The sequence below is a fragment of the Chelonoidis abingdonii genome, chromosome 3, assembly GCF_003597395.2.
Source record: "Chelonoidis abingdonii isolate Lonesome George chromosome 3, CheloAbing_2.0, whole genome shotgun sequence".
Lineage (NCBI taxonomy): Eukaryota > Metazoa > Chordata > Testudines > Testudinidae > Chelonoidis > Chelonoidis abingdonii.
In genome coordinates, this window is record NC_133771.1 from 197,412,406 (window position 1) to 197,426,219 (window position 13,814).

At 46.3% G+C, this 13,814-nt stretch overlaps 1 protein-coding gene across 1 annotated transcript in view; it reads left to right on the top strand.

The window, feature by feature from the left end:
* The window catches only part of REL (REL proto-oncogene, NF-kB subunit), a 46,404-nt gene that overhangs the window by 27,873 nt on the left and 4,717 nt on the right, over positions 1-13,814 (top strand). The window contains exons 5-8 of the mRNA XM_032766737.2: positions 1,699-1,839; positions 12,723-12,827; positions 13,161-13,373; positions 13,684-13,758. Coding sequence (XP_032622628.2) covers positions 1,699-1,839; positions 12,723-12,827; positions 13,161-13,373; positions 13,684-13,758 — 534 coding nt within the window. The remainder of the gene's footprint in view (positions 1-1,698; positions 1,840-12,722; positions 12,828-13,160; positions 13,374-13,683; positions 13,759-13,814) is intronic.

A 13,814-nucleotide genomic window follows, 5' to 3' on the forward strand; every position in this document is an offset into this window, starting at 1 on the left:
TAGGAGGTTTTTGGAGGATGGGTGAACTGGAAGATTTATTATGGTCTGCTGATACTGCAGGCATTTGGTTTGTGATTCTTTTGAATGGCTGAATGAGACCATAAAACTGTTCTCAGGCTAACAATAGGTTTGGAAGAGAGAAAAGCTTCTTTAAATAGCTCTTTAACTGGACCTCCCATTCTAATAAGTGAAATCAGATTATCTTTTCTGTGGTGTCATTTAAAAAAACTCAGCAGATAATTTAATTCGGGACTTGAAAAGAGAATATCGTCAAATTCAGATAACTCTTTTTTCTGGCATCAGATTTTTACAGTAAACTAACAATAGATGAGGTATTTAATGATAAATATCTGAAGTAGGATATGTTCCAGTATGAGATTTTGAAAATTAAAATGATGTAGAAGGCTGGACAAAACTAAAATGCTAGGCATGGGTTATATAATGTCTCAGTTTACACTGGGGAAAAGTATATGAGTAAAAATCCCTACAGGGATTTACTTGTTGTGTCACCTAAATGTACCATTATGTGATACCAGTAGTTGCTATGCCCAAAGATACAGAACTGACACAAATCAGCAGAAATGTATCTTCTTTTTTCAGTTAAAATATGGTTTCCAATAATTGTACCCATCAGTGGAGGCAGGGAGGTTTTGTTTTGTTTTTTTAATAACGAGGTATTAACAGGCATCTTTAGAGCCAAATCTTGTTTTTTGTAGTTAGAGGCACACCGGGAATGGGGCAAGAGCAGAGATGGTGCCCTGCAGCATTGTGGTCACAGAGACTGCTGTTTTGGTGATTTCCCGCCCCCCCTGGATGTTTCATTTCTTTTCTTTTCACATCCTAAGAAGAAAATAACCTGACATTGTGCAGAATCCCCCAGCATTGTCTCCTGACAAGCCATTGGGACCCAAGGCCCCCTACACATTAGAAGAATTGTGCTAAGGCAAAATTGTCTATATTCTCATCTTAACTACGCATGGAGGTGGTGGGGGAGGAGAGAGAAAATGGAGGCATTGAGAGAGAGAGAGAATAGGGAGGGATCTGGAAAAGAGAAAGGGAGAAACTCTAAGGCAGAGAAGGACTTGAGGGAAAACTTGGAGAGAATGAATAAGGACTTTGAAGGGGAGAACTAGGAGAGGTTGTGGGGAGGGAATGAACCACCGCAGGTGAGACAATGGCACTTGTTCCCACTGCAGACCCAGGTGCAGATCCCTCACAATCAGAGGAGCCCCCAAAAGGTTGGGAACCATTATTTTGAGATGCGTTGCATTGCCTTGAGCATTTGCTGGCTAAACAATTGGGTCTATACATTGGTTGCCTCCTGTTCAGAGTGCATTGTGGTGGGGGAAGACAGGCACTATCCGTGGTGCTCGCTTGCTGTCCTCACGGGCAGCTGCTGAGGGGCAGCCACAGTCTGGCCCATCACATTTAATCCAAGAGGCAGCTTGGATGAATAACACACTTTCATTGCAGCAGCCTTGGGATTTGTAACTGAAGGAGTAAGGGTTAGAGGCTACTGTTCCACATGCAAGGGATTGATGCATACAGCTCCTGCGGGAGTTAGTGAGTTTCACAGGTGAATCCTCCATGCATTGGTGGCATTGTTGCTTCTGCCAGCAGAGATTCACCCCAATTTCTTTGTGTGATTGCTGCCTCTGTGTGATAATTCTTACTCTGCCATCTCTCTCCATCTTGCAGTGCCTGAAGAACAGCTGCTTAATGTTGATGAGTATGACCTCAATGTCGTGAGACTCTGCTTTCAGGTGTTCCTCCCTGATGAACATGGCAATTGTACAATACCAATTCCTCCTGTCATCTCCAACCCTATTTATGATAACCGTGAGTATCTCACCTGGACTTTTAAGTGATAAATTTTCCCTTGTATTTGGAGTGACAGGTGTCAGGCCACCTTCCCAGCCATTTGCCTCTCAGCTCTCCAGCTCTGTTATGCTATCCAATGCAAACACAGGGCCAAGGATCCTAGCACTAGCTTTGAGTCCTACTGCTTAGAGCCAAGGCCAGAATATGGACTGTAGATTGTGTATATGCCTGTTGGATATCAAATGGGTGGGAGTGGTGTGTTGACATTGGGTAGTAGGAGATGCAGTATCTATCTCAGTCATACTACTCGTTAAATCCTTTCACAACCGTTGGTTATGTCCTGCAGCAGTAGCCACAGGAAACCCAGTTTCCAATAGGCAAGGTGTTTAAAATATTTTGTAGTGATAAAAGATTGCTGAGAGAGGCCCCAGCTTGGACTTAGCTGCCATAAAACTCGATCTGTGCTCCAAGAACCTGATCCAAAGCCTATTGAAATAATTGGGGAATCTTTCTGTTGACTTCTTTGGGGCTTTGGATCAGGCCCAGTGTGTGAACCCATGCAGAGAGTTAGCACAAGCTCTAAACCACTTATGTCCTATCAACCCTTATTCTGAGGGCCTGGGCCAGAACCTGAGCTGGTATAAGTTGGTGTAGCTTCACTGCCTTCAGTGGAGTGATGCCAGTTTAGAGCAGGGTCTGGCCCCATAAGTGGTGCATAGGTCTTGTGCTGACTCACTGTCCAGGATGGAATTTTACCACAAACAAATATCTGTTTTGCAAAGGATTAACTTTTTCAGAGGATTTTTAATGACTTCACTACAGTTTAATGGGATCGTCTGAAAAAAGAGGGTGAAATATGTGATGTACATATTTATATCCTGTCTTTGCAGAATAGCCTTTAAGAATTGTTGAAGAATTTGGAAATTATTTTTGTCATCTTTTCTGATAAGACATTTCTATGCCAAGCTTTGCAGGTCATGAGACCGATTATTTTAGCAGAAGTCACTGATTTTAAAAAAAGTGCATTTATACAGTTGATGAGGAGAGTTGTGCTATGAATTGACATAACCATTATGGAAGTATTCTGTTCTAACCAGCGTTTTTGTTGTTTTTACCTACTGTTAAAACATGCTATAAATCTCTTACTTCTGCCAAATGAAATGCTACACAATGTTTTATTCAGGGACTTTATAGCAGAACTGGTGCTTTGCCATAATAGGTGAGGCTGAGATAAAATTAACAGCTAAAAGCAATGTGTCTCAGCTACCATTTAGAAATACGCTAGATCATAACTACAAGTGCCTTTCAGTTGACATCAGTCCCTGCTGAGCTTTGGTTTTAGCACGGTGTGTGTGGGTGATTTTGTTTTGCACTATGGGTGTTTGGAGTCCTCCATTGTAGCGTAGTGGTACTGTAAATAAAACATGATGCATAACGTCAGCCACAAGTCAGTAGAATTGCTGTGACATCTCATTTTAGGAATGGAAGCTTCAGATCTGCGTTCCTCAAAAAAAGTGAATTTGTTGACCTTTTCAAACTAGTTCTGCCATATAGAATTAAGAAAGGTCAGGTTTTGACCTTTGTTAAAAATATGTGTAGTGTGTATGCACTCTCTCTCATAGAATATGATGAAGTGACCAAAATTATGCAATTGATTACATGCAATAAACAGCCACTTCGTTCAGGTAACACAAATTTTCCTCCTCCTGAACGGTGACTCTCAGTATATTCTCATGTTTTATAGACAGAGAAGATCTGAGGAGAGTTTGTATTGCTAGTGACTTTAGGATACCTACATTACTCACCCAGAGCTTTTGCAATTCTGCTCAAACAAGTAGCAATAAAAATATTTATAGTTCTTTCTGCATATATTTTCTTCTGCCCACATGCATTCAGTGTAATAATTTGTCTTCACTTTTTGTCATTTCTAGTCTCCATCAATTTACTCATTTTTGAAGTATATGAATTTAATGTGGAAGCAAATGGGTATGGATGGAGCAGGAGACAGTGTCAGTTTATAAAATAGATAGTGCCGGTGGCACTGTCTATAGCTAAGATGGCTCCTGTTTTCAGTTGCTTGTAACTTTGCCAAACTTTAATTGCTTAGGCTGAAATTTCCCATGTTGGGTGTCTACCTCAGGCTTACATTTTTGGCAAGTTTCTGCGAAAATGGTTCAGCCATTTCTGAGAATGAGATCAGGGAGAAATACAGTTTTTTGGTGTATGTTTAAAAAAAACATTCTTACAGCCATTTTATTGAGAGCCTAGGAGGGGGCAGGGGCGGGAGAGCGAAAACTGGGATAGAATGTCTATAACCACTGGAGAATACTCCTCTGCTGAGTCTGGAACTGAACCCAGGATTCCTGAGTCATAACGGTCCTTTCCTGTCATCAAATAGTTGTGAAACAGACTGGCAGAGTGAGTCTTGTCTCCTTATAGTGACTGGAACAAATAGAAAATAACAAGTTATTCTTAGCTCAAGTGGCAGTGGTCTGTACTGTAGATCTGAACGCTGATGTCCAGTGCTAGTGGTCAGTATGGTTCCACGTGGTGGAATTTCTGTTCTTTCTATTTGCATTTTAAAAAACTTAGGAAATTACGTCCCAGAAAACTATGTTAAAAGGACATCAAGGTTGCAAAGTCACGCACTCAAAAGTTAGGCAATGCCAGAATTAAGGTTGCCCATGCAACCTTAATTCATCCTCTTGTGTGTATGCATTATGATACAGTCCTTAATTACTTTATCACATACTAGTTTTTCCACAGGATCCGTGATTCATTGAGTGATAGAGCTAAAAGCAATGTGTCTTGGCTCAGTGAATGAATCAGGCTTGTGTAGTGAAGGAGGCCCTTTGTAGGATACCTGCCTTGTTGGGGAAAGTGTAAAGTGAATGAGACCGGGAAGGGACAGTTACCTGTTCCGTAACTGGCGTTCTTTGAGATGTGTTGCTCAGGTGTATTCCATGGTAGGAGTGCGTGCTCGCCACGTGCATCGGTGTCGGAAGTTTTTCCCTTAGCAGTACACATAGTGAGGGAGCACCGCTGTGACCCCTAGAGTGGTGCCTCTATATAGTGCTATAAGGGGAGCTGTGCACTCCCCACACCCTCAGTTCCTTCTTGCCAGACAACTCTGACAGAAGGGAGGGAGGGTGGGATGTGGAATACACCTGAGCAACATCTCGAAGAACGCCAGTTACGGAACAGGTAACTGTCCTTTTTTCTTCGAGTGATTGCTCATGTGTATTCCACAGTAGGTGACTCCAAGCTATATTTCAGGGGTAGGCAACCTATGGCACACGTGCCGAAGGCGGCACGCAAGATGATTTTTAGTGGCACTCACACTGCCCAGGTCCTGGCCATTGGTCCAGGAGGCTCTGCGTTTTAATTTAATTTTAAATGAAGTTGCTTAAACATTTTGAAACCTTATTTACTTTACCTACAACAATAGTTTAGTTATATATTATAGACTTATAGAAAGAGATCTTCTAAAAAGGTTAAAATGTATTACTGGCACACGAAACCTTGAATTAGAGTGACTAAATGAAGACTCGGCACACTACTTTTGAAAGGTTGCCGACCCCTGCTATATCTGATGGAGGTGTGTAGGAGTTTAAGGGTTTCCGGGACGGAGTACCGCCCTACCAAACCTGGCATCATCTTGTGTTTGGTAGACGATTGCCTAGTGTGATGAAAAGGTGTGGACAGAGGCCCATGAAGCAGCTCTACAAATGTCCTGAATAGGGATGTGAGCAACATAGGCGGCTGACGAGGCCTGAGCTCTCGTAGAATGCATCTTCACGATAGGTAGCAGGGGAATCCCTGCCAGGGCATAACATGTGCATATGCACAAGGTGATCCAGCGGGAAAGTTGCTGGGTAGAAACCGGTTGCCCGCTCATATGTTTGGCCGATGCAACGAAAAGTTGTGGGGATTTCTGGAATGGCCTGGTTCGGTCTAGGTAAAAGGCCAGCGCCCCATGCACATCTAGCATGCGTAGGCATCATTCCTCATTGGAGGAATGGGGCTTGGGACAGAGTATTGGAAGGAAAATGTCCTGATCCACATGAAAACTCGAGACCACCTTCAGCAGAAAAGCAGGGTGTGGGTGAAGCTGGACCTTATTCCTGTGGAAGACTGTATACGGGGGTTCTGAGGTTAGGGCCCTAAACTCCGAGACATGGCGGGCTGAGTTGATTGCCACCAGGAAAGCTACCTTCCATGATAAGTGGGACCAGGAACACGTGGCCAGGGGTTCAAAAGGGGGACCCATGAGGCGGGAGAGCACTAGGTTCAGGTCCCATAGCGGGACTGGGGGCCTGGCGTAAGGGAATGCCCGATCCAGTCCTTTCAAAAACGGGGATGTCATGTGATGGGAAAATACCAAGTGACCATGCACCGCAGGGTGAAAAGTCGAAATGGCCGCTAAGTGTACCCTGACCGAGGCAGGAGCTAGCCCCTGGGCCCTAAGGGACAGGAGGTAATCGAGAATGAGTTGGAGCTATGTGGATGATGGGGAAGTACCCCTTTCTCTTGCCCACCTAGAAAACCTAGACCATTTGGCCAGGTAGGTCCGTCGTGTGGTCGGCTTTCTGCTTTCCAGCAGAACTTGCCTGACATCCTCCGAACACCTCCCTTCCTCCTCGTCTAACCATGGAGTAGCCATGCTGTCAGATGAAGCACGGCCAGGTTGGGATCGAGGCGGCATCCCCCGTCCTGGGAGAGGAGATCCAGCCGAAGCGGCAGCATGCGGCGGGGGAAGGGGGGGAGGGCTGCTAGGAGCTGCAGGGGGTTCTGTACCAATATTGTTGGGCCCCATCCGGGGCTATGAGGATAACCCTTGACTTTTTTCTGCCCTCACTTTCTGTAAGACCTTGCCTATCAGGGGAAATGGCGGAAAGGCATAGAAAAGGTGGCCTGCCCACCCCAGCCCAAGAGCAGAACTGGGGGCAGAGACAATTCTGGGCAGTAGCAAAGAGATCTACCTGGGGAGCTCCCCACTCTTGGAAGAGTTGCCGGGTGACCTCCCAGTGGAGTGACCACTCGTATTAGTGGGAGAAAACCCTGCTGACGTGATCGGCTCTTGTATTACGACTGCCGGGTAGGTGAAAAGCCCTCAGAGAGAGATTGTGGGCTGTGCACAAGGCCAAGAAGCATGTGTTCCCTTGCCTGTTGATGTAATATGTCACAATTGTATTGTCCATGTGTTCTCTGACCATCTTTTCCCGTAGGTGCAGGCTGAAAGCTATGCACACCAGGCGTACCGCCCTGAGTTCCCTGACATTTATGTGCAGGGATGCTTCCAAGGTTGACCATCTGCCCTGGGTTTGGAAGCTCCCTGCGTGGGCCCCCCACTCCAGGTCCAAGGCATCCAACACCAGATCTAGTGAGGGAGGGAGGGTCTCTCGGAAGGGAATCCTTTGTAACGTTGCTCGGAAGGGACCACCATTGCAGTTCGGCCACTACGTTGGGAGGTAACGTGACTATCTTGTCCAGGTCGTCCCTGGCCTGGGAATATTGGAAGGCCAGCTAGAGTTGGAGGGGCCTCATTCTGAGCCTGGCATTTCATACCATGGAAGTGCATGCTGCCATGTGGCCTAAGATTTGAAGGCACACCCTTGCTGTCGTCACGGGTCTAGGGATGGAATAATAGAGGCCAGGGAAACCATATGGAACTTGTAATGCACCATAAATTGGTTGAGGTTCTGCAGGTCGAGGATGGGCCTGAGCCCGCCTTTTGCTTTCGGAATCAGGAAATACCAGGAGTAAAACCCTCTGCCCTGGAATTCCCGAGGTACCTTCTCCACCGCGCCCAGGGTGAGGAGGCGCGTCACCTCCTGGTCTAAAAGGAGGGTGTGCTCCGGGTACCCAGGGGCAGGAGGTGGTGGTGGGGCGGAGGGGGAGCGAACTGCAACGTGTAGCCTTTGGAAATGGTGCTGAGGACCCACTGGTCCAACGTTATACAGGACCATTGCACTCGGAAGGCAGATAAACAGTTGCAGAACACAAACTTTATTAACTGGGGGGCTTCCCTGGCAACAGGCCTGGTGGCCCCCCTGCATAGAGTCAAAAGTGCCTCTTCCCCGGCCTCTTGCCCTTTGAGGGGCCAGGTCGCAGGGCTGAGCGAGACTGGCACTGGGACCTGTGTCTGTGCTCCCTCGGCCTCTTAGGGTAGGGGCTTATATCTGCCTCTAGCTGGAGGGGCTGAGGTCTGTGGCCTGGGTTTGTCCTTTGCTGGCGGGACATATAGGCCCAGAGTTTGTAGGATGACATGGTAGTCTTTCATCCCATGCAGATGGATGTCTGAAGGGCAGGTCCTGCATGAGGGACTGGGACAAAATACTTTCTCTCCACCTTTTTAGAAATAGGTGTCAAGGAGGCTGGGGTTTGCCAAAGTGAAGTCGATATGTTGGCCACCCCCTGGTGGAGAGAGAGGGCCACATGACCCGGTGCTGAGGAGGACAACACGTTGAACAGGATGTCTGACAGCTCCTCCATCTCCTCAGCCTGAAGCTGGAGGTTTGAGGCCACCCGCTTAAGGAGCTCTTGGTGAGCCTTAAAATCTTTGTGTAGGGCAGGTGGTGATGCCGTTATGGATTCCTCTGGTGCCGGTGAGGGGTTCTGCCCCCAGGGTGTTGGGCAGTACCCAGCCCCCAATTCCAAGCCCGTATGTGGTGCCGCTGGTTCGGTACTGGTTGACTTTTCCTGGTGCTGAGGCCTGGACGTAGAGTGTATCTGTGATGCCACGGCCATTGAACGGGGTCTCGCCCGTGCAGGTAATTGGGGCCACGGTGCCCATTGACACCACTGCCCTTGCCCAACCTCTTGCCATTGACCCGCTTGGGGACCGAGCGGAGCCGCTTGACCGTGGGGGGTGGCGCGGCCCAGGGATGGGCAGCTGGGTGCCAAAGCCGAAGTTGCTGAGGAACGCACGATGCCGTACGAGCGTTGGGAGTGTCCACAGCCGTGTCAGTGCTGACTTCGATTTAGACCTCGACGACAAAGACGTGTACCCGTCGGAGGTGCTGTTTCTAGATTCCCCTCGGCGACCATGGCTACGACGCCTAGGTGCTGATGACGGTCGAGGTTCATTCCGAGCATGACGCCTATTGGAGCGAACACTCGAATCTGAGCGTCGGTACCGATGGCATTGAGACCTGCTCCTATAGCTTTAGTGGGAAGAGGAGCACCGACACCTCTTGTCTCGGTGCCTGCAACCTCTGTGGGTAGTGGAGGGCCCTTGAGACTCCCTCTTAGGCGAATCAGCCAACGGAGTGGAAGTCTGGTGCGTGCTCCAGGATGGCCCCTTGGAACAGGTAGGTATCTCATCCTTGGAGCGGAGACTATGCCGGACCGGGGAGGGTTGATGAGCTCCCACTAATGGCTTCCCTCGGGATCGGGGACCCGTCTCAGGCGGCGCACCCCGCACCGGAAGGGCGAGGATGTCATGCGCTGTCTGTGCTGCCTCCAGCATCAATGGCATTTTCACCACAGGAGAGGCTTGCGCGGATGGGATCGGACTACTCCGCTCAGCGTGAGTCAACGGTCTGGTTCCTGAGGGGGATCGTGGGCTGCCCAACTCAGGACCGGCTTCATCCCTGTCCTTCTCTTGGCACCGCTGAGTCTTCCCTTGCTTCTTGGCAGGGGAGCGGTGTCAATTGGTGGATGGAGCCTTGCTCCGCACCGATGATGCGGTGCCCGGCACCGAGTCAGGTCGGCATGCCGGTGCTGGGGCCAATGTCGACTCCATTAGCAGGACCTGGAGTCGGATATTGCTTTCAAGCTTTGTTCGAGGCTTGAACGATCTGCAGATTTTACTACATTCACTTATGTGAGTTTCGCCCAGACAGCGAAGACACAGAGTGTGGGTTGCTTCTAGGCATAGAACTGTGACAGGAGTTGCACGACTTGAAGCCTGGGGCACGGGGCATGCCCCGAGCCAGGCAACTAACTAGAGAAGCAATCTACGAAGAAGAGTTGTACTACTAAGGCTAGAAGCGCTACAGCAGAGCTGGAGCACCAAGTTCCGACTGCCTTCGCTGGTGGCAAGAAGGAACTGAGGGTGGGGGCAGTGCACAGCTCCCCTTATAGCGCGATATAGAGGTGCCACTCTACGGATCGCAGCGGTGCTTCCCCAGTATGGGTACTGCTAAGGGAAAAAACTTTCGGCACCAGTGCATATGGCTAGCACGCACACCTACTGTGGAATACACATGAGCAATCACTCAAAGAAGAACTGCAGGGACAGCTTTAGAGTTCCTGTGTGATGCAGTGCATGTTATATAAAGTAGAATTTTCACGTGGTGGTCACTGTGTTCCTCATTTTCTGAATACCCAACTTGAGACACCTGGAGTCTGATTTGCAGAAGTGCTGATCACTCTGAGCTGCAACTGAGGTCAATGGGAGCTGTGCTACGTACATATAAAATGCTACATAATACCAAAGTCTCTGAAAAATCAGGTACTAGGCCTCTCAAATTGGACACCCAGAATTACTGAGCATCTGTAATATGGGGCTAGTAATTATGCCTCACCTCACAGGGCTGTCGTGAAGACAATTCCATTAATGTTAGTAAAGCACTAAGATATTACGCTGAGAACGTTATGAGGAAATTAATAATTCTGTACTACTATGTAGAGAAGGTTTTGAATAGTGTGCAGTGAGGCATGTGGTCACACACTGAATGATGAGAATGAAACAAAATATTGAAGAGTTGCTCATTCAGTGAGCACAGTCTGTCCTGTGCACTGAGTCAGAGAAAACCAGCACGTGATCACATACGTAAAGATTGTATCATAATGAATATGCACAAAGTGGCTGAATTATAATTGCACATGCAGCCTTAACTAGGAGATTTCCTAACTTTCAGCTCCTTGACTTTGCAACCTTAATGTTCTTTTAATTTAGGTTTTTGGGATGTAATCTATAAATGTACTGGACCTCCTTTTGCCCAGCATACTTATTGGATATATATGAATTATGATATTATTTATGAAGTATATCAATTTGAAACAGTATCATAATCTTCCACGTTTGTTCATGAAAAGCTACTGTTAATATATTAAGCTCTGACTTGTGGTAGATTGAATAATTACTTTGGGCACTGAAGACTCCAAAGCTTTGCAGGTCTCCAGCATGATTGTGCTGCTCAGGGCTAAACAGTTATGCTATCCTAATTGTATTGATTTATTTTGTAATGATAAACAGTGAGGCTACCAGAGGTAATCTTGCATAGGGCAGTTCTTGATCCAGTACCTCTGTGAGCACTGAAAGAATACCGGAGGCCTTCTGTGTCTGCACATCTTTAGCCAGATGCTGAAGTCAGTAGAAGTTGTGTGGTGGTTGTCTTTGAGCCCAATCTGGCCCCTTGTATAGAATTACAGACAATAATATGCAATATTACCAAGATTTACAGAATTTTCTATACTTAAGTGCCTAAATGAGGCCTTGATCCAGCAAAGCACCTAACCCATGCATAAATTTAACCATATGTACATATGTTGATTTATTGGGATTGCTCGCATGCTTAGTTAAGCACATGCTTTAAAGTATTTTGTTGGACTGGGGCCTTGGTGGCCAGATTTCAGAAGTGCTGAACACCTAGAAATTCCTGTGGACCCTATTGGGGGCTGTTGGGTACTTTTTGAAATCTGGCCACCTGTTTAGATACCTAAAACTCCAAATTCTGGAGTTTTAACTTTAGGATTCTGTTTTTGAAAATTGTGGTCATTGCCTCCAAATGTTAAAACCCTGTTAACTATTTACTAATAATTATTTTTATTAAATATTTCTATAGTGGTAGTGCCCAGCAATCCCAATTCTGTCTGGGACCACACTGAGTAGATGGTATGTGAGTGTATAGGAAGACTCACTGACTCTCGCCCCACCCTTATTTGCCCATCTCTTTTAGGCCAAACTTAGCCTTTTTTTCGACCAAATATGTCAATAAGTAAAAATTATAATCTGCTGTGCTGAGGTGGAGGGAAGGGAAGGATATCACTTTAACGGATTGCTGACCCAACCCTTTCCAGCAACTCCAGAGTGAGGTGTAAGGGTCATTGACTAAACCCTTGCATGTGAGTTCTATGGGTCAGAGTTGCTGTAATGTTGAGTAACAACAACTGGCTAAGTGGTGAAATATTTGCGACAGTAATGTGAGCTGGCTTTGGAATAAATATGGAAGATAAGTCATTAAGAGTAGCAGCATTGGTATTCGGTGCCCAAGACAGGAAAAGGCTACATGACCAGAGCCTTCATCTTCCTTGCCTTCATCACCAGCTTACTGATTTCATCTTGGTCTAGGAACATGCTTCCAAATTACCTTCATGTGGAGGGTATTTTGAATGCCAGGTGCACACTGTCCCTGCTCCAGTTATTGCCTTGTTAGGTCAAGCAGGATGGAGACCTTCATTTCAGTTTATATGTACCAGAATTTCTCCTCTGCACTTTCATTCTATGGCAGCCGCTAATGCTTTACAAAACCTTACATAGTGGAGAGAGCTAGATGGAGCACCCCCTCCAATACAGACTTTAATACCAGGCCCAGTTCAGACGTGCATTCGAACTCACCCCTGCCATTCACATCCCTTCATGTTGATAACACTGCTGTTATACCTGCCCATCAGTCATCCCAGGGCACTTTCATAAAGCCTTCTCTTTTTTATTAGACAACATGGGCAGGGATGCAACCCCAAGCTCTGGGTGTTCCTAAACCTCAACTGCCAGAAGCTGGAACTGGATGACGTGGGATGGATCACTCAATAAATTGCCTGTCGTGTTCATTCTCTCTGACATAATTGGCATTGGTCACTGTTGGAAGACCAGATACTGGGCTAGATGGACCATTGGTCTGACCCAGTGTGGCCATTCTTGTGTCCTTATGCTATTTCCTGTTTATCTCTAGGAGCTCCTAACACAGCAGAGTTGAGAATCTGTCGTGTGAACAAGAATTGTGGAAGTGTAAAAGGAGGAGATGAAATATTTCTACTGTGTGACAAGGTTCAAAAAGGTAACTGTGATTAGTTTCTCTCCCTCTTTCCAGAATACATTTCAAATGTATTCAGCTGCGGAGGCCAACATTTTCGAGCTTGGAGGCCTAAAGTTAGGCCCCTAAACCTTCATTTAAGCTCCTAAATAAGTAGCCTGATTTCTGAGTTGCTGAGCACCCTCAACTCCCATTGAACTCGATAGGTCATCAGCACCTCTGAAAATCAGACTACTTAGGAGCCTACATAAGGACTTAAATGCCTAACTTTAGGTCTGCAAGTTTGAAAATGTTGGCTATAGGTTTTATTTTTTTTCTCTCTGTACTAACTGGTACCTTCTTTTTCTGATGGACTAGATGATATAGAAGTCAGATTTGTCTTGAATGAGTGGGAAGCCAAAGGTAGTTTCTCACAAGCTGATGTACATCGCCAAGTCGCTATTGTATTCAAAACCCCACCATTTTACAAAGATATCACTGAACCAGTTACAGTAAAGATGCAGCTGCGAAGACCCTCTGACCAGGAAGTCAGTGAGTCGATGGATTTCAGATATCTTCCAGATGAAAAAGGTACAGTTCCTACTAGGAGAATTCTTAAGAGTATGTCAGCGCTGTATTTTTACGGGAGAACAACTTTGAATCAGTAAAAGTGTATTTTTAGTAACAGCACCCCAGCATTGTGCTTCTTTAGAATAATATTAGGGGTGGTGGGTTTGATTTTTTTGTATCAGCTCTTTAGATCACATATCTATGAGAACTACATTTGGGAAGACCCTTGCCATTATAAACAGAAGGCATACATAAGTTCTGGAAACTTTCTTTACAAAACACAGTGGAGAGCATCCTTATCACCAATACTCTTTTCTCCTTCCCCATGTAGATCCTTATGGTAATAAAGCAAAAAGACAAAGGCAAATATCAACATTGGCTTTGCAAAAGCTCATGCAGGAATATGGTAAGGAAAACATTTGGTAGTTTGCCTCCACGATCTTTTTTTTTAATTTGGGCAAA